This window comes from Balaenoptera musculus, chromosome 3, assembly GCF_009873245.2.
Source record: "Balaenoptera musculus isolate JJ_BM4_2016_0621 chromosome 3, mBalMus1.pri.v3, whole genome shotgun sequence".
Classification (NCBI taxonomy): domain Eukaryota; kingdom Metazoa; phylum Chordata; class Mammalia; order Artiodactyla; family Balaenopteridae; genus Balaenoptera; species Balaenoptera musculus.
The window spans coordinates 123,282,635-123,307,813 of NC_045787.1; the positions used below are offsets into that span (position 1 = coordinate 123,282,635).

The 25,179-nt window shown below is 37.6% G+C and overlaps 1 protein-coding gene across 3 annotated transcripts; it reads right to left on the reverse strand.

The window, feature by feature from the left end:
- Positions 1-1,770: 1,770 nt before the first annotated feature.
- Positions 1,771-13,634, reverse strand: C3H5orf46 (chromosome 3 C5orf46 homolog). 3 transcript variants are annotated; one of them, XM_036847987.1, is made up of 4 exons: positions 13,499-13,634; positions 9,267-9,414; positions 6,007-6,080; positions 2,620-2,856 (listed from the first exon to the last, which is right to left on the reverse strand). In XM_036847987.1, exons 1-3 carry the CDS (start codon positions 13,566-13,568, stop codon positions 6,017-6,019), a joined length of 282 nt encoding a protein of 93 aa, XP_036703882.1. In that variant the 5' UTR covers positions 13,569-13,634; the 3' UTR covers positions 2,620-2,856; positions 6,007-6,016. The 3 variants fall into 3 exon arrangements, with proteins under 3 accessions (XP_036703881.1, XP_036703882.1, XP_036703883.1); XM_036847988.1 differs by having other exon boundaries at positions 2,620-2,871; XM_036847986.1 differs by lacking the exon at positions 9,267-9,414 and having other exon boundaries at positions 1,771-2,856; positions 13,499-13,617.
- Positions 13,635-25,179: the final 11,545 nt, after the last annotated feature.

The following is a 25,179-nucleotide window of genomic DNA, read 5'->3' on the forward strand; positions in this document are numbered from 1 at the left end:
ACTACCCAAAGCAATCTACAGATTCAATGTAATCCCTATGAAACTACCAATGGCATTTTTCACAGAGCTAGAACAAAAAATTGCGCAATTTGTATGGAAACACAAAAGACCCCCAAAAACGAAAGCAATCTTGAGAAAGAAAAACGGAGCTGGAGGAATCAGGCTCTCTGACTTCAGACTATACTTCAAAGCTACAGTAATCATGACAGTATGGTACTGGCACAAAATCAGAAATATAGATCAATGGAACAGGATAGAAAGCCCAGAGATAAAGCCACGCACATATGGTCACCTTATCTTTGATAAAGGAGGCAAGAATATACAATGGAGAAAAGACAGCCTCTTCAATAAGTGGTGCTGAGAAAACTGGACAGCTACATGTAAAAGAATGAAATTAGAGCACTCCCTAACACCATACCCCAAAATAAACTCAAAATGGATTAAAGACCTAAATGTAAGGCCATACACTATCAAACTCTTAGAGGAAAACATATGCAGAACACTCTATGACATAAATCACAGCAAGATCCTTTTTGACCCACCTCCTGGAGAAATGGAAATGAAAACAAAAATAAACAAATGGGACCTAATGAAACATAAGCTTTTGCACAGCAGAGGAAACCATAAACAAGACAAGGAGACAACCCTCAGAATGGGAGAATATATTTGCAAATGAAGCAACTGACAAAGGATTAATCTCCAAAATATGCAAGTAACTCATGCAGCTCAATGTCAAAAAAAAAACAAATAACCCAATCCTAATATGGGCAGAATACCTAAATAGACATTTCTCCAAAGAAGATATACAGATTTCCAACAAACACATGAAAGGATGCTCAACATCATTAATCATTAGAGAAATACAAACCAAAATACAATGAGCTATCACCTCACACCAGTCAGAATGGCCATCATCAAAAAATCGGCAAACAATAAATGCTGGAGAGGGTGTGGAGAAAAGGGAACCCTCTTGCACTGTTGGTGGAATGTAAATTGATACAGCCACTATGGAGAACAGTATGGAGGTTCCTTAAAAAACTAAAAGTAGAACTACCATACAACTCAGCAATCCCACTACTGGGCATATACCCTGAGAAAACCATAATTCAAAAAGAGTCATGTACCACAATGTTCATTGCAGCTCTATTTACGATAGCCAGGACATGGAAGCAACCTAAGTGTCCATCGACAGATGAATGGGTAAAGAAGATGTGGCACATATATACAATGGAATATTACTCAGCCATAAAAAGAAACAAAATCGAGTTATTTGTAGTGAGGTGGATGGACCTAGAGTCTGTCATACAGAGTGAAGTAAGTCAGAAAGAGGAAAACAAATACTGTATGCTAACACATTATATGGAATCTAAACAAAAAAAAAGAAAGGTTCTGAATAACCTAGGGGCAGGACAGGAATAGACTAAAGATGCAGATGTAGAGAATGGACTTGAGGACACAGGGAGGGGGAAGGGTAAGCTGGGACAAAGTGAGAGAGTGGCATGGACATGTATATACTACCAAATGTAAAATAGATAGCTAGTGGGAAGCAGCCACATAGCACAGGGAGATCAGCTCGGTGCTTTGTGACCACCTAGAGGGGTGGGATAGGGTGAGTGGGAGGGAGATGCAAGAGGGAGGGGATAAGGGGATATATGTATGCGTACAGCTGATTCACTTTGTTATACAGCAGAAACTAACACACTGTTGTACAGCAATTATACTCCGATAAAGATGTTAAAAAGAAAAAGGTTTATTGAAAATACACTGGAGTTGCTTTCAGAGTCAAAGTGCTTGGGAAGAACAGGAATCCAGGACAGAAGCACATAGTTTTTTTTTTAAAATATCTTTATTTTAGTGTAATTACTTTACAATGTTGTGTTAGTTTCTGTCGTACAACAATGTGAATCAGCTATAAGTATACATATATCCCCATATCCCCTCCCTCTTGAGCTTCCCTCCCATCTAGACTAGAGTGCTACCATAATTGTCATTGTGCTTTATGATTTCAGTCTTGTCTTACTGTCCACATTAAATAATTCTGGGAGAATCTTCTTGGCTCAGCTGGGTCAGGTTTGACAATGGTTCAATCCTTTATGACCAAGTGGGCAAGAACCACACCAATTGCCACTGAGGACCCACATCTGTGTAACAAGTGGTAGAAGAAATGAAAGAACTGCACTAGACTTGTCAAGGACTCTTCCATCCACCATTTTCAAATGTCTTCAAGGGCACTCTGCTATTCTATGAGAATAATAAAAACTGTGGAACAGCAATACCTTGTTAATTTTTTTTTTTATAGGTCGGTTTTTACTAGCCCAGGAGTGTAGGCTCAGATTTTTTGAAAGACTTTTCCAAAAAGGATTTATGAAACTTTTAACTCTGAAACCTCATGCATTTTTAGGGGTTAATGGGTTTTTCTTTGGAGTCAGGTTCAAATCTTCTTTCTGTTGTTTACTGGTTCTGTGACTTTGGCCTTATGTTATCTGAAATTTAGTTTTCTTAATTTGATATGTTCTTCAGTTATTCTGGATAATAATAATTTTTATATATTTCATATTTTTTGCATCATTAAAAACTTTAAACATGCTTCAGGAAAAATTACTTCCACCAACAAAAATCTTAATGAAGTAGGATATGTGTCCCCAAAGAGGACACATTTATTTTGACTCCTAGAAGCAAAAATGCAAAGTCAGGATGTTCAAAAGAAGCTGTCTTTGGTTGAAGCCAGGACCTGAATCCTGAGAACTTGCTGGGAGCTGCTTTGAGGCCTCTGTCCTGGAGGATTTGTGAAACAAAAGAACTGGAAAAGCAGGATTCAGCTGCCCTTGCCTTATTCTGGAGCCATGCAGGTATGTCCTTAGAAACACAAACCAGAGACAGGGAAACAATTACCAGCTAAAGAGGGCTTAAAGACTTAAGAAAAATACAAAGATATTTTAATCTTTTCTTTAACATTTTTATTTCTCTCCACTTTAGAACTTGAGATGATTTATAATGAAATCAACTATAATATATATTTGAAGAAACAAGCAACAACAACAAAAATGTAAAGGCAAGAATCAACAACAGGGATGAAGGGAGAATGCACATATGTTTACTGGGGTAAATTGAGTCATCAGTTTCTCTTTGAGTTTCTGGATAGACAGGAAAAATAAATAAATGAAATAAACCAAGCTACATAAATCTTATAACCAGAAATGAGGAAGCAGTCCTGAGGGAAGGAAATTTTTTTTTTCTTGCTCTAAATTCTAAAAGAAATATTTCCCATCAGACTTCATGGGGTGGATATTGAGTGATGTCATGCCCATCTGCAATTTTACTCATTAGTTACTTGAGGATTTCCTATTAAATTTATTTATTCCTAGCTCCCTCCCTAGGAAGTTCTGACTCAGCAGGTCTAAACATGTCATCTAGTGTGTCCAAGTATATTATGTTCTTAATTTTAAAAATGTACATAGATATTAAGAATTCACAAAGTGCTTTCCCATCTTTTACTTCTTTCATAATCTTGGTGAGGTTCATTGGATTCTTATTTTAACACAAGAAAGGTAATTTACACTTTAAGATGTCAAATGACTTAAGACACTGGGAGACTTGAATCCCCATGATTTCAAGTGATGCAGGACATTAGGAGTTAAGATTGTAAGTTTATTAACATAAGGAAATCATATCAATGTGATTGAGCTGAGGTTGGGAGAATCTCAGATTAATTAGGTGTCCAATTATTGGATGATTAGTTTTTGAGGACTTGCCCTTTTCTGCTCATCATCTGAGATTGCATGCAGAAATTCACCTTCTTTGTGAAGCCCTCTTAATGCCCACCCTTTCCTCCAGGGCTTCCTTTTTATATTCTTTCTCCAAGGCATGCCCACGGCACTTGTACATAGAACTTCATTATTTTCCTGCACAATCCTGGGGTGCACTCTGCTAGGTGATAGTCCAAACCATAAACTTGTTAATCATGAGACATACTGTCTCATTCATCTTGGTAGCATTGGCAGAATGTGACACATAGTACGCATGGGTTAAATAAGCATTAAAGGACTATGTAAGAAAGAGGCATATGTCGTAGGAGAAAAATGGGATATCTACATATGTATCTATTTATCTACCTATCTTAATTTAGGAAATACCTAAAACTTTGGCCAAATTTTCTATACTGGGGAAATAGGCATTGCTGTGAATCACTAATTCTAAAGTCATGATTTGCTTTTGATTAGATGAGGCACTTATCATACAAATGCAACTTTTAAAACTATTTATTAAATGAACAGTCACTGGAGTTTGGAGAGACAGCCTTGATCAAACCATCCAAAATTTAATATCTGCCTTAGAGGCGTCTTTCTCTCTAGTCCATTTGGTTTATATCCCTAGACAGAGCCATTCCTCTCTGCCCATTAGGGCATCTACAGTTGGTTCGTGAATCCACTCAAAGTTTTTTTATATGCAGTTAAAAAATTTCCGACATTAAGGTCTGGAACAATTAAGTTCCAAACGTTTTAAATATTAATAAGGAGTAAAGTGAGGCTCAAGGAGACCAACTGACCTCCCCATGGTCACACAACCAATAAGAGGCCAAGATAGAAGCTGAACTTACATCTTCTCTATGGCTTTTGCTCTTTCTAAAATTTCATGTTGCCTTGCTTATTGGACTGTCTCATACATTGAACCTCTAGGGTGGCACTCCAAAGATTCAGGGTGTGAGCACCAATGAGCCTGAATGAAGGCAAAATGTTAGGATACCTGCAACAAGAGGTAGGCTGTTCCCTGAGAAGATGGGAATGGGAAGATGCAAACACAGGTGAGTGTTTTTAGAAGCTTAGCTGTCTTTGGGGTGAGATTCAGGCGTGTCTGCGTTGGGCACACCTTGATTCCAATGCGCAAGTCTGATTTCCATCCTTAGAAGCTTAAGGAAAAGGGTGGGCTAAGTTCCAGGGTAATATGATAGTAGCTTTCTAAGCTCACGCCAATCACTCCCTTGTTATGAAATGAAGCCAGTAGGGAAAAAGTTGGGAAAGGCCATGATTCCTGGAGATGCATATAAGGTAATTCAACTAACCAAAGGGGTAGGGTTTTATTTCTATGGGCACCTCGAGGTATGTCTAAGATCACACAGCTTAATCACTATTCTCTACTGCCTCTTCCTACACTATTCGCTGTTCAGCAGCTCTATTGCTGAGTGATAGAGCACAGACTGGAATCAGGCTGTTTGAATTCAGATCCACCCCTCCTCCCTTATTAACTTGGCCACATTAATTAAGCTCCCTGAGACTTGGTTTCATTATTTATAAAATCTAAGAATAACAATACATATTTTTCATAGGGAATGTTAGATAGAATTAAATTAGGTACTACATATAAAGCATTTAGCTTACTGCCTAAAACAGAAGTACTAATTTCATGCTAGTTACTTATAGAATTACTTTCTCAAGTCTAACATTTCTGTATTTATATTTCGATATCCATTCTCAGGAGAGAACTGGATAAGGAAACAGCAGGTATCTCTGAGGACTCAAACCAGACTATTTGCACATAAATCTAACTGCAGGATTAGAGAGCTTACTAGTCCTTTCTCCTGGAATTAGGTTCAGTAAATCTCACTCTTCTCATGAGTAGCTAATTGCCTGTTTACCTGGGTCTTTAGATTTTAGTGCATATAAGCCCCTCCTTTCATAGGCGGAACTTGCACAAGTCAAGTTCCAAGCAGGGTTGTGACAGGACCGGATCTCCTCACTTCCAGTGCTTACTTGTTTCACCCCACAACTGTGCTTCTTCTCTTAAGAGAATCTTATTAAGTCAGTGACTTTGAGATGATAAAAATACATCTACTTAAAATCAATTTTAAAAAAACGACTGCAAGAATAAAGCAAAAACACACACAAAAAATACCCCTTTTCTGCTTATGGGTAAATATGGGTGCCCAAATTTATTAAGTAAATCAGACAGACCCTTTTTCCTTTGTTCAATATACTATTTTTTGGTTGTAAGTTTTTAGGTTAAAATCACCTGGTTGAAGTCACTTTGATGAATGTTCTTCTTCTTGTTTATCTTCTTCTTTATCATCACATTCCATAAATCCTCTTAAAAAAAAGAGAGAGAAAAAAATGAATTATGATTTAGACTGATCAGGAATATTAGAATCATCACTAAGGTATCTTATAATATTTGAGCAATACTTTTCTTACTACCTTACAGTCGTAAGGTCTAAGATTTCCATAATAGTTCAAATTTGACAAGCCATTATGCATAACTATCTCTTTAAATCTGCCAACAAATCTATTAGTTTGGTGTCTATTCCTATATAAACTCTATACAGACAGATATTTTGATATATTTGTTTCATAATATATCCCCAGCACCTAGAACAGTGCCTAGCATATAGTATGAATTAATAAATATTTGTTGAATGGATAAGTGAATGAATTTTAATCATTTTACATATGAAAAAAACCTCTGAAGCTCAAAGAGATTAAAAACCTGTCCAAGTCACATGGCTGGTAAATTGCAAAGCAAAGTCTAAAACTTAGGTCTCCAGAAGCATGAATTAATGCCAGAGGCCATTCCACTGTTTAAGGATTGGGTGTGGGGTAGCTGCTGAGAAGGTAAGAGATGAGTAAATTATGGTCCAGCATTTATTATGTGCTTGACACAGTATTTAGGCATTGGATACATAGGAATAAATAAAGCAAATTTTCTATCTTTATGAAGTTCCATATTTTTGCAATTCTCTCTTTCTAATCAAATCTCATTGAGTCCTTTACGACCCAAATTTCTTCTCACCTTTGCCATAAACTCTCCCCTAAGCATCCTGGCCTCAGTGACAGCTCCTTTCCTTAGACATTAACTGTGATGTTTGGCTGACATTTACCTTATTCAGTATTCTAGTTATCATTGCATTTGCTCATGCCATCTTATACAATAAGGACAGCAAATTCTTTGAGGAGAAGGGGCTTACAGTCTAGACTTTTTTCCTTCACAATTCCTGCCCTGACTTTCCTAAGCATGTATTAAGTTCTTAGGAATACTTCTTGCTGGTCTCTTCCCATTTCCCATCCCCTGTTATATTTATGGTCTTTTCTTGGACAGAGTGAGGACAGTTAGATTTGTTCCCTTGAGCAAGGACTGCTGTATCTTTCAACAAAGATCCCTCAAAATGTCTCAGTCAAATTGGGGTATGTGGGCTTTAGATCTGATCTCTAAGCTGCCTTTCCTTATTTAATTAATTCAACAATTATTTACTAAGTGCCCGATATGACTTATAGGGTACTGTGCTATAGCAATAAGCTAGAGATATCTGATCTCTACTTTCATATAGTTACATGATTAAAAATAAATTAATCATTTGAGATGCTGATATGTTATAAAGACATAATGACAAGGTAAAGTGATAGAGAATAACCAGGGAATAAAAGAAGTTTGTATTAATAAGAGTGGTTATAGAATCGTTTTCGGAGGAGGTGACTTTTAGATGAGAGGCAGGACAAAGCACTAGCTAGGAGGGAAAAAAGAGCATTTTAGGCAGAAATTAAAGCAAGAGCAGAGAGCCTGAGACAGTTGTAAGTTCCAAGAACAGAAAGAATATCATATACCCAGAATAAAATGAGGGAAAAAGAAAATGGTAGAAGAGGTGCCATTTCTGAACCCAGAGCTGACAACAATTCTTTAGTATTTCAGATAGCCAACTTTCAGAGTTAACAGAGAAAACATGTGCTATTTTATATCTAGGGAATTCCCCAGGGAAGGAATTAAAAAGAATTATTATTCTAATTCTTTGCCTTGCTATTGTTGTGATTTATAACAATATGAATTCAACTGGAGTCTAAACTCTACTTTGTACATAATAGGTATTATTCAGTTTTTTCCTTGTTTACACTAACAGTCATGGGAACTCAACAGTTGCAAAAGCAACCACAATATGAAAAATAAAAACACAAAATAAACATCTGTGTTTTAACAGTTTGTTCATGATGATTGTATGCAGAATCATGCCCATTCACATGATAGTAATATATGGATTTAAGCAGATCAAGTGATACAAAATGGCCCCTGATCACTTCTGTATAGAAGTGGCTCTTAATCTGTTAGTGGTGATAGACCTTTTTGAGAATCTTATAAAGTCAGAAGCACTTTCCCTAGAAAAATACAAAGATTCACATCTACACGAAAGATGAATACAAATTTAAAGGCTGTGTGGAACTTTAAGGCTCAGCCATGTAACCCAGAGCATCCAATCAAGGGCTCTCAAAATTTGTTGTATATAAGAATCACCTGAAAGCTTGTTATAAAGCTTGTTATAAAGGCATGTTATATAGCCTTGCCCCAGGAAGGTGCAAGATGGGATGAAGGGACCCGCGTTTTGGATAAGTTCTCCAGGCGATTCTGAAGCAGGTAATAGACTGCACTTTGTCAAACTCTGCTTAGGGGGCTGTGAAGGAGAGAATTAGAGAGCAGAGCCTCAGAGAAGTGGAGACTGAAAGCACCTAGAAATTCAAAAGAACGAAATAGACCCTGGAGAGCTGAACTTGGGGAGATTAATGTCGGAAGAATGAAGAAAGGGTAAAGTAGATGTAAAAATCAGAGCTATGTAAACTTGGGTAGGATGTATTAGGAGTTGGGCACAGGAGCTTGGAAGCAGGTTGAAAATAATGGGAAGATTCTGCGTTGTGGAATTTGCCATCAAGGCAATCTCTCGTGATCAAAACAAACCCTCATAAGAGAGGTTCTCCAGATTGCCTCTGAGGAGAGAATAGCTACTGTGTCTGCTAACCCTCTTGAATTACTCAAACCAGAAAATAAAGACAGAACTCATCATACTAATGAGCACACCTCTACCCACCACCTTCATCAGCAAATTACTGTGTCTGCACTGGGCGGGTCCTTTATTCCTTTAACTTTACAGATTAGCAAACTGAGGCACTCAGGGAGGGAAAGCCTAACTCCAGATCACCCAGTAAATAACACCTGGATAAGTAACACCTGTGTCAAGACCGGAACCTGGCTTTCTGTCCCTTGGTCCGGTGCTCTTCTTCCTTTCTACTTGGTCCCGAAATAAAAAATATTTTATGGAACCCCTTGTTCCATAAATTCCTTGGGAATGTGTTCACCCCAAAAGAGTTCAGGGAAATTCATGCAGATGCAAATATATCTTAAGGTAGGCAACAAGTTTCAATTGAAACAATACATTGGCATGCATGCAATTTTGTTTCTCATTCATTTTAATGCAATGTGGTCATTACCACAAAAGCAAGGTTTATCTCAGTGCTTACTTGCTCCTTATCATGGAGCAGACGATGAACTCCACCGCATTCTTAATGATCTCCGAGCCTAAGAGGTTTAGGAATTTTGGAAAGGCTGGTTCTAGGCTTTTGCCCGAGTCATCTGGCTTGTCATCTGGCTTGCTATCTGGTTTGTCATCTGAAAAACAGAATGGAATCTCGGGGTGATTCTCAGCAAGAAGAAAGGGAAGTTTCTTTCATTGTAGGGAACACTAGAGCTCTTTATACCCCCTCTCACTAATTATATAGCCTCATATAGTTATATTTATTGCGTATCTAGTGCCTGCCTGGTGATTGTCTTCACGTGCATTATGTCATTTATTCCTGAAACCAAACAGAGCAACAGATATTGATGCTTAGGCAGACATTGGTTCTCTTTCCAGGTGAAAAAACTGAAGCTCATGGAGGTTAAGTAACTTGTTCAGAGTTAAAGCAGCTAGTAAATGCCAATGCTGGGACTGAAAGGCAGATTGCTTGGTTTTAATGTATTTTTCTCATGTAATCCCTGGACCTATGGAAATGATAATAAGGAGGATGATATAATAATAGGTAGCGTTTTCTGAGCACATACCTATGACAGGCAATCTACGTGCATTATCTCATTTTATTCTCACAGCAACAGTATGAAGGAGGCAAAGTTATTATCTGAAGTTAAAGGTAAAGAAATGGAAGTTGAGAGAGGTTTAGGAGGGGGTCAAAGTCACAGAGATGGTAAGTGGCAGAATCAGAATTCAATCCCATGTTTGCCTGGTATTAAAATCCAGGTTCTTAAGCACTCTGTGATGAACTGCATAGTCTTTGACAGAAAAGGTATGATCTAACTACAAGTGTGTTATAAGGTTGAAAGTAGTATAATAATGATGACAAGGAGAAATTCTGTCACTTGTACAGCATGTGGTAGTTCTGTAAATAATGATTTTACATCTACTGTGTAAGTTTAAGCTTGACCAATCTTGTGGAGTATGCAGAGCTCACTGGACTCAGAAACTGAGAACATTAAGTGACTTGCAGAAGATCTTACAAATAGCAAGAGAAGATGGTACTGTAACTGCAGGTCTCTTACTTCTGATATTTAGTCAAGTGCCTTTTGGAATGAGGCCAAAGATCCAGAGTGAAGTTGGTGACATGCAAGGTCCCTTGGGGGGGTTTTGGCTTTGCTTAGTGGTCTAAGTGGTTTGGGAGATTAAAAGCAATGCAAGAGCAGCAATTAAAGATACGAACAGCCCCCCCTTTGCACCCTGGTGCCAGAATGAAGTAGGACCTTTGTCTTTTAGTTTTACTGTAGCCTCACAAGTAGTGTTGGCAGATTTGGTAAATAAAATTACAGGATGCCCAGTTAAAGTTGAATTTCAGATAAATAACAATACTTTTTTAGTGTAAGAATGACCCATGAAATATTTAGTACATAATTAAACGAAAAAATTATTGTTTATCTGAAATTCAACTTTAGCTGGGTGCCCTGTATTTTATCTGTCAATCCCACCACACATTTTGACTCAAGAAGTCCCAACTTCTATACAATGTACCCCATTACTCTGAATGAAGGAGATGTAACTAGCTTTTGGTGTGGAGGCTGTCAAATTAGTGAGAAGAGTTGCATTTATATTATATCCTAAAATAGAAAGTCTTAGTAAAAAATATGGCTTTCAATTCTGCAAACATTTATTGTTTACTATGCCACTGCAAAAAATTCAATAGGAGCACTACCAGTCTGGGACCTATAACCAAGATCAATATACTAACCACCAAGTATTCATTTGTTCAGCTGTTGGTTTTTTTCATTCAACAAGTGTTTTTGAGCCTACTATTATGTACATAGCATATGCTGCTAAGAGTTAAGGCAAAAATGGGCATATATGGACCTGACCCTTACATAAAGCACAGGGCAACCACGGTGACCAGAATTGCTTTGTTTTCATTACATGAAGGGGAAGGAAAGGGAAGGTATATTTGTGATGCTCAGGTACTAGGATGTGCTTTCATCACATGCCTAATCCTTATTCAGTTCAGTGATAGGATTACAGGAGAGAAAACAGATGCTCAGAGAAATTCTTAAAGTCACACATATAGAAAGTGGCTGAGCCAGGGTTTGAACTTTTATTTTTTTTTAACTTCACAGAGCATGTTTCTCATTTGATATAATACTGCCTTCAAGAAACTGTCCCCTGGAGACATTTACCAGCTGCGAACCAGAAATTCCTTGCATGACAAGTGAGTTCCTTTTTTCTGTGTTCCTATCAGCCTACTTGCATAACAATTTAATTTTATTATTTTTACTTTAACTTTTTATTTTAATATGATGCTAAATGCTAACTTTTCAAAATGCAAGGAGCCCTGGATTGCAGTGTGTGTGAAGATCAAATCCTTGGCTCCAGCCTTTGGATCGCATATATAATGAGAGGTATGAGAGTATGGTGGGTGATGTTTTGGAGTCCTATATACCTGAGTTTGATTCTGTCTTCAGCAAAACGTTCACCATGTAACTGTATAAACAATATTTAATTATTCTCTCAGTTTCTTATTGTCAAGATGGAAAGATACTTTATTTATGTGTGATGTATATCATATATATGTATGTATATATATGCATATCTATGTATCTCTATATCTATATTATATAAATCACTTATTGCAGTACCAGGTCTAAGGTGAGCCCACAATAAATGCTCATTGTATTATTATTACTATTGTTAATAATAGTAGCAACAGAATGATTCATAGTAGCTTTCTCCGCTAGTGCTTAAAGATACAAAAATTTTAAAATGCTGCTAAAATATTAAGAACTTTGAAAATGCTGAAAAATAATAAAAATTAAGAAATTTGACATACCAGAAACAAATTATCAAAGCCAATAGTTGAATATTTTCTCCTTTCAGTTAAAATATGGGGTAGCCTTTATTTACATTAACTACCTGATTGAGTTTCTTAGTCAATATAATCATAAAGTTCTGAAAAAACACAGTAATGCTGATATTTATACAGTTTTTATAGTTTACAAAGTGACAAAAGCATGCTCATTTCACCTGGTGCAGTTGGTAATTATCCCATTTTACAGATGAGGAAACTGAGGTTCAAAGCAGTGAACTGATTTAACCAGTTTCAGAGTTCATGAGAGACAGACCTGGGACTGGTCTCTAGGATATAAATCTTACTTTTTACTTTACCACGGTGATTACTGTAGAGGTAGATGGGCACAGTAGTCTCTGAGCCCATCCCTGTTGTAGCTTTGTTGGAGTGTCTGCCTGTGGGTTGTGCCAGTGAACAGTGGGTGACGGAGGGTGGGAGTTCTGCCAAGTTACATTTAGAAGAGCTCAGAAAGCTCTGTTACTATTTGTACTGTCTGTGTTTTCTGACCTATCATTCTGATTGGAGACAAGTTAAGAGCTCACTGTCTTCTGTAAACCAAAAATTAATTAATGAGAATTCTGCCTGCTGCCTTTTGGTCCTCTATGTGCTTGGAACAGACATGAAAGAAGTAGATGCTTTAGAATAGAAAGAATCGAAAGACTTGGGTTTCAATCCCAGGTGTGCCACTTCTACCTGTGTCTATGCTCAAGTAACTTTCCCTCTGCAAGCTCAGTTTATTTACCTGCAAAAAGGGAAATGATAAAACGGTGCATGTTTACTTAAAAAGATTATGAGAATCAAATGAGATGATACATGATAACAGTAACAGTTAATATTTATTGGGTGCTTATGATGGACCAGATACTTTTCCAATATGTTTTGTCTCTTTTATTTAATTTTCATGACAACTAAATGAGAAAGTTAACCATTGATATTCCCTTTTAAGTGTGAAGCCCTTAGAGGTTAAAGAGCATGCCTGAAGTTACATTTCTGACTCGTGGTAGAGCGAGACCTAGGAGTCTTATTCCAGACTCTTCGCCTTTGAATATTATTAGTTATAATCATTAAAAAATAAACACCCCCAGCTCTCAAGGAATTTATAATAGTGTCACTACATCACATGAAGATATAAGAAAAAAAATCATTCTAAACTTCATACATTCACTGAGGATAGAGACTGTAACCTAAGCACATTTGAATAAAAGTCCTACTTTCTTTTTGTTAGAAGATCTGTCTCTTGTCTTCCAGTCCAGTGCTCTTTCTGCAGTGCCCAAAGTTCCCCTCTCTCCCCTTTATGTTCTGGATCCGCGCCACTGACGTCCTCCAGTCATGGCTAACTACTGCACAATGCATGTGCTGCGATTGCAGGTACTTACCGGCTTGGCAAGTCAGGATTAAGACAAGCAGTCCCCAAACAATTGTCAGCCGTGGCACTGAGACAGCCATGTTTGTAGCAGTGGGTATCGATGCAGTTAAATTGTTCAGATGCACCTGAAGCCTTGCTCCATTTATAGGGCATTTATAGGTGACATCATCTGCTGTGGAATTTAGGTTGTTGCATAAGATATAGACACAACTTGCTTTTGGATCTCTACTAATGAGCCCTGCCCTATCTTTCAAACTAAGAGTTTTACAGATAGGGAAAGAAAAACCCTCCTGGTTTTTCTAATGTGTGTTTATAAATGGCACTGGAATCATTCTTTTGGAGTTAGTTCCACTGCCAGTATTGACGATTAGATGGGGATCAGGCAGAAGTGCTTTTCAGTGCCAAGGAGCAAGCAACAGCAGTTGGTGAGGTGTGCCTACTTGCCTCCCTGTGTGCTCTGCTTCTTTCCCATGCTCTGAGCTAGTATCTTGTCTCCCCTGGGCGTGCCCATTCACACTCCCATGCCGTTACTCATGCCCTTTATTTTGCCTGGGATAGCTTCCCTATTATCTCTCCTTGGCGCATTCCTACTTATTCCTCAGGCTCAGGTTCAAATGCCCCCTTCTCTGCAAAATCTCCATCATGGCCATTCCACCCTACTCCAGATAGTTGCTCCATCACCTGCCATATCACCCTTGACCAGTTGTCTGGGAACTAAGTACTTTAATAGCTCTCTTCTCCTTTAGCCTATAGATATGTTAAGGGCAGAGTATTTTATTCACTTTTGAATTCTCAAGGAGGCTAATATAGTGCTTGGCATTGGTCTCAGCTTTGACTTTACTTCCTTGGAAAGGTTGTTCTGGTTCTCCCAGGCAGAGCTAACTGTTCTTCTTATGTACCTGATAGGTACCTGTTTAAATATCTCCACCAGTTGCCCATAGGCTCCTTGAGGGCAAGACTATCTTTGCCGGAGTCGAATGTATATTACTCAAGGACTATTGCAAACATTAAAAAAGAGAAAAAAATAATTAAATTACTGCACTCAGTGTAAAGGAATATTGGGTTTGAGATGTTGTTATATAGCTCAGGTGTAAAATACCCTTCCTTTTGGATACAAACATTCAAGGGGATAAGATTTGGTTGAAGTCTGGATGATACTGGTTATCTTGAGGAATGCTATAATAAAACAGTTACCTGCGATGAGGACTTGGGGTGGTCCCTAAACTTACAGATTGACCAAAACTTATACATTGTGAGTGTCAGAGGGTCCTTTTAATAAATGGAGAAATTAACTGAAGTACAGAAAACAGGGGCTTGTCTGGTGTCACGGGGCCAAGGCTAGGCCCTCTTTCTCCTGGTTTAGCACTTGAAAGCCATCAGGCAGCTCTGCTTGGACCCTTCCAGGCCTCTCCAACCTATCCTCTCAAGAAGACTCTGGGGCTACCCTGGTGGCGCAGTGGTTAAGAATCTGCCTGCCAATGCAGGGGACACGGGTTCGAGCCCTGGTCCGGGAAGATCCCACATGCCACAGAGCAACTAAGCCCGTGTGTCAGAACTACTGAGCCTGAGCTCTAGAGCCCGTGAGCCACAACTACTGAGCCCATGTGCCACAACTACTGAAACCCGCGCACCTAGAGCCTGTGCTCCACAACAAGAGAAGCCACCGCAGTGAGAAGCCTGCACACCGCAACAAAGAGTAACCCTTGCTCGCCGCAACTAGAGAAAGTCCCTGTGCAGCAAGGAAGACCCAAAGCAACCAAAAATAAATAAAAAGAAAGAAAAAAAAAGAAGACTCGGGTCCTGTCTCTCCTATACAAAGCATTGTGATCTGGAGATAGTGTTCACAGTAGGGAGATCTCAGCAAGTTAGATTTGTGCCATCAGGGTCACTGCTTAGGACTGAGCACTGTGCTGTCCAAGGGGAAATAACATTCAAGTTAGCCCTGCCATGGACCCTGACAAGTGGCTGTATTTGCCTGAGAAAGGCCAAAAATACCTTTCACTTTGCACAAGCTTCGAGTCCTCAGGGCTTAATCAGCCCAGAAGGGGGTATATTTTTCTAATTCACCACAAAAACACTGTACAGGCAAGCAAAGGTTCTGGATGTTACAACCTATGAGAGGCCTGCTGGCTTCTCAAGGATATCAACTAAATGGGGTATGCAGACAAGTCCTGAATCAGCTTCTTTCAGTGGTCTGGTGTCAAGGAAATAGCATCATCCTGAGGGGCAGGATAGCTGGCTTCTATTCCTGTCAGTACCCCTGATTAAATACCCTGATTAAATACTCTCCAGGCCTGACATTGTTTTCTCTTCGTATTCTTATCACTTCCCTTCTTTTGGTTGATTCCTTTTAGCTTCAGGTTTCAGCTAAAATGTCTCTCTCTCTCTCTTTTTTTTTTTTTTTTTTGGTGAAAACTTCTGTGACCCTCTAATCCAACTCAGATCCCTCTATTATAATCTTTTATACACTCTGTATTCTTCCTTCTTAGCACTTAAATATTATATTTTTGTTTGATTATTTAATATCTCTCTTCCCAAGAAATGTTAAAATCTGGTCTATGTTGTTCACTGAGGTAGCTCTGGTTTCTAGGATAGTGCCTTACATATAAAAGATACCCATCAATATGTACTGAATAAATGAGTTAATAAATAATTTTCAGAAGAGAAGCATGGACTCATGTAATAGTTCCATCAGTTATTATCTTTGTAACTCTGGCAAATGGCTGACACCACTCTAAGTCTCAGGTTCCTCATCTGTAAAACTGAAACATATTTTCCCGCCTAGTCATCTGCACTATCTTAAGGACATAGGAGATAGCAGATAAAATGCCTGTTAAAATATACAGAACCTTTAATGTGTGCCATATCAAAAGCAGTCAAGAACTTGTGACTTACCCTCCATTGGCATAAGCAAATGAATTTGACTTTAGGTAGAGGAGAAACTGGGATTATGAAAGAGTTTTACCCAAGCTAGGAAGAGGAAATGAGTACCTTATTTCAGAATGCCATTCTAGTTTGGCAAGAGGATGTGAAAATAAAAGGAATATGGCATGCTGTAATTCCAATGAACATTTCCTTGTGTAACTGAAAGTCATCAGAGTACTTTCTTCAGGTAGGAAATACCTGTAGTCTGATTTGGAAATCTCATAGCCAGATCTTGATGTGTGTGTTAGTGGTTGAGCTTTGGGATCAGACAACTGAGTTTAAGTTTCAGATTGCCACTTACAAGTTGTGTATCTATGTGATCTTAGAAATAGTTCCTAATTTCTTTATGCCTTGGATCCAATGTCTACAAAATAGGAATAATGATATCTCTCAGGGTTGTTATGAGGACTGGATGAAAAACACATGCAAACAACACAGTATCTTGTATATACTAAGCGAAAATTAAACAGTAAACTTGCTTTTCTATTCTATTCTATCCTATCCTATCTTACCCTATCCTTTTCTACCCTGTTCTACCTTGGATTGTCCCAGAGGAGGGAGTGAGAGTTAGTCATGCAAGCAGCATTAGGGATGATGATAATAATAATAATAATAATAGTAATAGTAATAGTAGTAGGCTAATGTTGTTAACTCTGACCAGGAATCAAACTAGATGAAATATATCAACAAAGCTATTGAGAGGCTGCCATTATTATCCTAATTTTATATAAGGAAATTCAAGCTTGGAGAAGTTAAATAATTTGCCTAGCATTACAAATCATGTATAAGCCAGAACAAGGAATTGAACTCAAGGACATGTGACTTCAGAGTTTGTGCTCTTTTTTTTAAAATTAATTTTTATTGGAGTATAGTTGATTTACAATGTTGTATTAGTTTCTGCTGTACAGGAAAGTGAATCAGTTATACATACTACATATATCCACTCTTTTTTAGATTCTTTTCCCATATAGGTCATTACAGAGTATTGAGTAAGGTTCCCTGTCAAAGTCTGTGCTCTTAACTATTAAATTATTTGCACCGGCACATGCTCAGTGCTGTAACTGGAGGAAAGCCTGGGTCACGCATTGAACCCTGAAGTCACCGGCCTGTTTGTGCACAGATCCATCTGTATCTGCTCTGTTTTCCCCATTCGTCTCTAGATTTCCCATTGACCTGCATCATTCACCTGTGTTTGAGCTCAGTTTGATCTATCAAAGGTGCAGGGTACAGAGCGCCTTCTTGATCCTTGGCAGAAAGTGAACTGGAGCTAAGGCTACAGAATTAAATACAGTGATGCATCATGAAATTTGAATTTCAGATCATCAGTGAGTAATTTTTTAAGTATAAGTATGTCCCAAACATTTCACAGGACATACTTTACTAAAAGAAATTTTGTTGGTTAGCTGAAATTTAAATTTAACTGGGCATCCTGTAGTTTTGTTTGCTGAATCTGGCAACCCTTCCTGGAGAGGCCCTCATCAGTGTTTTCTTACTTTGAACCTCAGATCAGAGAGTAAAGGAAAGGACTGAGGGGGGGATCAAAGAAATGATTAAAACGTAGTATGTGAGAAGTTAAAATCATATATGGAAAGTGGAAGTTACTGAAAAGCCACAGTTCCTCTTTAATATCACATCTGGGGCATATTTCACACCTGTATTCCTCATAAGAAAATCATTAGCCCCTCTCTTGTCCTTGGTTCACTCTACCTAAAGTTTCAGACCAGCCCTGGAAGGGATGCACGTGGCTGCAGGAAGAGCTCCCGTTCCCATGGTATCCATATGCTGAGGAGTGGCTATAGTCTTTGTCACCCTAATCACCTTTCTACACATACGTTATAACTTATTTAATCCTCATGCCACCCATCAATTCATTAATTTCTTATTCAGTGGACACATCTTGAGCTTTCACTGTTTGCCAGGTGCTCTGCTAGGCAACAGGGACAAAAAAAATGCAAAACACCAGTCCCTGACCTCGCCTTTGTTGAGGAGGTGAACAAGTAACCAAACAATTGCAATATAAATGTAAGAAACACTGATGGAGGTATGAACAGATTCCTATGGAAGACTATCAGGGAGTGGTAACATTGCCTGGGGAGGAAATCATGGGGGTATCATTTGTTTGGAGCCTGGAAAAGTGGGTTTGTAGGTGTTCACTATGCAAGCAAGGTATGGAGAAGACTCCTTGGTGGGAGGAATGGCATCTGCAAAGGCACAGAGGCATGGAAGACTGACCATATTTCTAAGAATGACCCCTCAAATTCCTGAGTTTTGATATTAGAAGTGAAAATTAAAGTGAGCTAACTGAATCTTGAAATTCGTTTTAATTAATGAACATGCTAGGAAGAGATAATAGAGAGAGAGAAAGGGAGAAGAGGAAACAGAGAACACTGGGGGGAGTAAAAATCACAAATCACTACGTATTAGAGCTCAGAGTCAGCTTCTCCCCTGCTCATGTTTCCCTGTTCCAATCTTAGATAAGCATATTGCCATCCATCCAATTACCTGAAGTACAAATTTTCTTTAACTCTTTTTTCACCAGAGAACCTATTTGCTCACAAAGTCCTATCAATTCTCCACTCAAATAGCCTTCAGCTTTATCAAATTCTCTTCATTTCCACAATAAGTGTCATAGTTTGGGCCATTGTCTTGACTATTGCAATAGTAGTCTAGTCTTCCTGATGTATGTCTCCCCCATCTCCTAAACATTGCTGTCATTTAATCTTTCTCAAACATAATTGTGTTTACATCTTCTGTCATTTCCCATCTCTAATAATTTCCATGCCTCCTTACTGTGTATACCTAAAGCCCTTCATGTTTTATTCTCAATCAATAGTTCCAGTTTTATCTTAGTTGTGGTATAGAATAAGTCTTAGAGCACAGGGTCTACAGTTTGATGGCCTGGATTCCATTCCTGATTTTATCAGGGTTAGTATTTGCCTGGCATGTACTGGAATGCTCATACTGTTTGTTTATATCCGGTCCACTATGAAGGGTCAGTATTTGTATTCTCATTGTTATATAGTACAATATCCTCCCAGTCCTTTACAGTGTGATTTGGCAAGTTGGTGATACTCTTCTAACTTCAGTTCTCCTTCTTCATTATGAAAATAACAAGAGTGGCAGCCTCATAAAATTTTTATAGCATAAATGAGATCATGCTACAAAAAACTCAGCACAGTGTGGGTCTAATACATGTTACTATTTGCATTATAACTTCCCACCACTCTCTGAGCACATGACTTCCCCTCCTACTTTACTAGGCATACCTCCAGACTGTTTCTTATTCTATCACCCTGTTAGTTTTGCATGGATTATCCAACCCACACAAACTCAACTTCAAATATTACATCCTTCAGAAAAACATCATGGTCACATCCCTGACCTAATCCATGGCAGAATTCATCACTTCTGCTGTGGGCCCACACTGCACACACCTCTATTGCAGTATGTATTGCGTTGAATCATAAGTTATTGTTTTATTTCTGACACCTTCATTAAGCTACAAGTTCCTCAAGTGTGGGCCATGCCTTATTTGTCCTCCAATACCATTCGCCCACAGCCATGACTCGCAAGTAGACAGTGATGAATAAATGCAATGAGTGTTCAGTGGGTGCTCATTAAATGTGTAAATGGACGTTTGGAGTCAGTGGCAGAGGTGATTCATGAGCCCCACTGGAATGAGAGCCAAAACTCAGACTAACAGACCAGGTATAAACAAGGAAGGTTAGTTAAGAGTCTAGTGGCTTTTGTTTCTCTAGCAGCTAGAGCTACAGCCGAGGGTAGAGGCAACATTCCAAAAGAGGTACTTGGTCATGCCTTTGGCACACAGGATGGAATGATGTGGAGTTAACAAAAAATTAATCATAAGTTAATCGCATGGAAATAGTGACTTTCCCCAAATTATGAAGACCCTAGCACTAAATTCACAGTGTAAAAATTTCTATGCCAGTCATATATAATTTATCTTTGCCAGATCAGGGTATAATAATACTTAAATCACAAGGCTTTTCTGGTATCAAATGAGGTAGTGGATACAGAATTGATTTGAAAACTACAAATTGTCAAACTATAAGTTGAGAACTATAAATAGAAGAAAAACTGTGATTAATTAAAGGAGGCATGTCTACTGAGTCAATAATGAAGATAGGGACTTCCCTGGTGGTCCAGTGAGTAAGACTCCACGCTCCCAATGCAGGGGGCCCAGGTTCGATCCCTGGTCAGGGAACTGAGATCCCACATGCTGCAGGGCAACTAAGCCTGCGTACCACAACTACTGAGTCCATGCGCCTCAACTAGCGAGCCCATGTGCCACAAACTACAGAGCCCATGCGCTCTGGAGCTCGTGCGCCACAACTACAGAGCCCACACACTCTGGAGCCCACACACCACAACTAGAAAGAGAAAACCCTTACACCACAACTAGAGAGAAGCCCATGGGCTGCAATGAAGAGCCTGCGCACTGCAACAAAAGATCCCACGTGTCGCAACGAAGGTCCCACATGCTGCAACGAAGACCCGATGTAGCCAAAATAATAATAATGATAATAATGGAGATAAAAATAGATCCATAAAAAATACTCATTTAATCTAAAAGTAGGCAAAAAGTAGGGGAAAAGAATGAATAGATGGGATCAAAAGAAAACATCTCACAACACTGTAGATTTTAACACAACCATATTAATAATTATATTAAATGTAAACAATATAAACCCATCAAAAATAAGACAGAGATTGTCAGACTACACTGTATACAGAAACTCACTTTAAATATAAAGACATAGGTGAGAATAAGTGAATGCAAAAACATATATCATCAAACGCTAATCAAAAGAAACCTGGAGTGGTTATATTAATATCAGAAAATGTAGTATTCAGATCAAGGAATATTACCAGAGACAGAGTCATTACATAATCATAAAGGAATCAATTCCTTAAGAATATATAATAATCTTGTATGTGTATGCAGCTTACAATTGAGCCTCAAAATCTATGTAGCAAAAACTGACAGACAAGAAAGGATAAATAAACAAGTCCACAATTACAGATAAAGGCTTCAAAACTAGTCTCTCAGTGGTCGTTAGAACAAGATAGAAAATCAGGAAAGATGCAAAAAACGTGAATACCACTATTAACCAAATTGACCTAAATTACATTATAAAATATGCTGCCTCATACAGTGGAATACACATTTTTTTGTTTGTAAAGGAAACATTGTTCAAGATAGACTTTATTGGATCATTAAATAAGCCTCACACATTTAAGAGAATTGAAATAACACAAAGTGTATTTTTTACTATAATGGAATCAAACTAGAAATCAAAAAATCAGGTATGTCAAAAGTTCTTAAATATTTGGAAATTAAATTTTAAAAGTCTTAAATAATCCATGGATCAAAGAGGATGCCCCAAGAGATACTGAAACATATTTTGAATTGGATTAAAAAACTATTTAGAATAGCCAGGACATGGAAGCAAGCTAAATGTCCATCAATGGAGGAATGGATAAAGAAGATGTGGTACATATATACAATAGAATATTGCTCAGCCATAAAAAAGAACAAAATAATGCCATTTGCAGCAACATGGATGGACTTAGATATTGTCAAACTGAGTGAAGTAAGTCAGACAGAGAAAGACAAATATCATATGATATTGCTTATATGTGGAATCTTAAAAAAAGGGGTACAAATGAACTTATTTACAGAACAGGAGTCACGGATGTAGAAAACAAACATATGGTTACTAGCGGATAAAGGGGGAGGGATAAATTGGGAGATTGGGACTGACATATATACACTACTATATATAAAATAGATAACTGATAAGAACCTGCTGTATAGCAAAGGGATCTCTACTCAATACTCTGTAATGGCCTATATGGGGAAAGAATCTAAAAAAAAAAGAGTGGATATATGTATATGTATAACTGATTCACTTTGCTGTACACCTGAAACTAAACATTGTAAATCAACTATATTCCAATAAAAATTAAAATATATATATATGAAAATTTATGAGAGCAGCTAATGCAGAGCTTAGCAGTGAATTTACAGCGTTAAAGACCTATATTAAAAGAGAAGAAAATCAATGACTTCACCTTCTGCCTTAAGAAACTAGAAAAAGTTCAAGATAAACTCAAATGGAAGAAATAACTATAATGATAAGAACATGAATCAATTAAATTGAGAAAGAGAAAAATCAGTAAAACCAGAATCTGGCCCTTTTAAAAAATACAATAAAATTGATAAATATTTGGGCACACTTGCCAATCAGAGAGACAGAGAAATTAAAGACACAAATTACCAATATCAGGATTGGAGAGGGGATATCATTATAGACTGTACAGTTATTAAAAATAATAAGAAATAATATGAACGACTCTAGGCCCATAGATATAACTTAGATGAAATGGATACATTCCTTGACACAAACTGAAGAAGGTCATTCATGAATAAATTGCTAATTTGAATAGTTTCATATCTATTAAAGAATGAAACTCATAATTTAAAACTTTCCAGTAGAAGAAACTCCAGGATAAGATAATTTCACTAGTAAATTCTATCAGGGAACAAATAATAATGGATCTACAGAACACTCATTCAGCATGTAGAAGAGGAGGGAACTGTTCCCCACTAATTGTTTTAAGAGATTTATTGAGATATATTTCACATACCATACAAATCAGCCACTTAAAGTGCACAGTTCAATCTTTTTTAGTGTATTAATGGAGTTGTCATACCAATTTTATCATTTTTTCATTGCCCCCCCAAAGAAACCTATACCTATTAGTAACCACTCCTCATCTCTCCCTAATCCTTCCCCCTCCAGCCCTAGGCAGTCATTAATCTGCTTTTGGTCTCTATAGATTTGCCTGTAATGGACATTTCATATAAATGTAACCATACAATATGTGGCCTTTTGTGCCAAGCTTCTTTCATTAGCGTAACGTTTTCAAGGTTCAGTTACGTTGTAGCCTGTATCACACTTCATTCATTTTTATTACCAAATAATATTCAAAGTATGGATATACTGAATTTTATTTATCCATTCATCAGTTGATAGAAATATGGATTGTTTCCACTATTTGGCTATTATGGATAATGCTGCTATGAATATTCTTGTACAAGTGCTTAAATGGATGTATGTTTTTATTTCTCATAAGTATATACATAGGTAGGAGTGGAACTGCTGGGTCATATGCTAACTGTGTGTTTAATCTTTGAGGAATCGCCATACTCTTCCAAAACAGCTACACTATTTTACATTCTCACTAGCAATGTATGAGTTTTTCCATTTCCTAACCAACCCTTGTTATTGTCTTTTTGATTCTAGCCATCCTAGTAGGTGCAAAGTAGTACATAATTTTGATTTTGATATGCATTTCCTTAATAGCTTAATACTAAGCATCTTTCATTGTGCTTATTGGCCCTCTCATTTTGAGATCAATATTGCCCTGCTACCAAAATCAGAAAATGAAACTACAAGACAAGAAAATTACAGATCAATATCCCTCAGAAACATAAACATAAAAACCCCAAAGAAAGTACTAGCAGATCAAGTAAGTTAGGCTTATAACTGGAATGCAATTTGAAAATCAATAAATGCAATTTATCATGTGGCTAGATTAAAGAAGAAAACCCATGTAATCATCTCGATAGATATAAAAATCATTTAACAAAATTCCATACTCATTATATGCATATACCTCTCAACAAACCAAGAATAAAAGGGAAATTCCTCAACTTGATAAAGGGTATCTATAAAATATCCACAGCTAACTTCATGTTTAATATTGAAAGATGAATGGTTTCCCCCTTAGATCAGGAACAAAATACAGATATACTCTGTCATTACGTCTTTTTGATATTGCACTGGAAGTCCTTACCAGTGCAGTACAGCAAGAAAAAGAGTTAAAAGGCATACTGATTGGAAAGGAAGAAATAAAACTGTTTCTATTCGAGGACATGACTATGTATAGAATCCTAAATAAACTACAAAAATGCTCTTAGAACTGATAAGTGAATTTAATAAGATTGCAGGACACAGGACTAAGGTACAAAAGTCAATTGGATGTTTCTGTGCTTGCAAAGAACAAATAGAAGTTGAAATTAAAATATATCATTTCTAATAGCACTATAAATGGGCATGAGGGAATTTTCAGCGTGATGGACATTTTATGCCATGAGGAAGGTTTTAGTTATAATTTTTTTTGTTTGGTACAACTCACAGAACTTCATGTTAAAAAGGGTAAATTTAAACCATGTGTAAATTAAAGCTTAATATTTTACTGTAAGTAAGTTATATCCAAATCAAGAAAAAGAAACAAATATTATAATAGCCTTGTGGATGGTGGAGGTAGTCGGAGAGGCTGGGATGTATAGTGGGGTGGTGGCTTACGTTTGTACTCCAGCTATGCAGCTAACTTGTTTTTTCCCCTCTCTGGGCCCAAGTTTCTCTGTTTTTCCAATGAAAATGTTGAATGGGATAATGACTAGAATAAAATGCCTTCTAGTCTTGGCATTCTATGATGACTGAAGAGGCGATTTCTCTAGTTGCTTTGTATTCCCTCAGTCTTTGAGACCAGGCACTTTGGTTGAGGTTTGGGCTGGGCTCACGTTCTGAGCCATTACCATACATTACAGGTAGGTGTGTATTGGGGACGTCTAGGGCTGGAGTTAATCTGGCCACCACAATGTATCCTTCATAGCCTTCCTTTACCAAGCTGTTAATGGCTGAGCTGTGAACAGGTACCATCAGTATTTCCCCA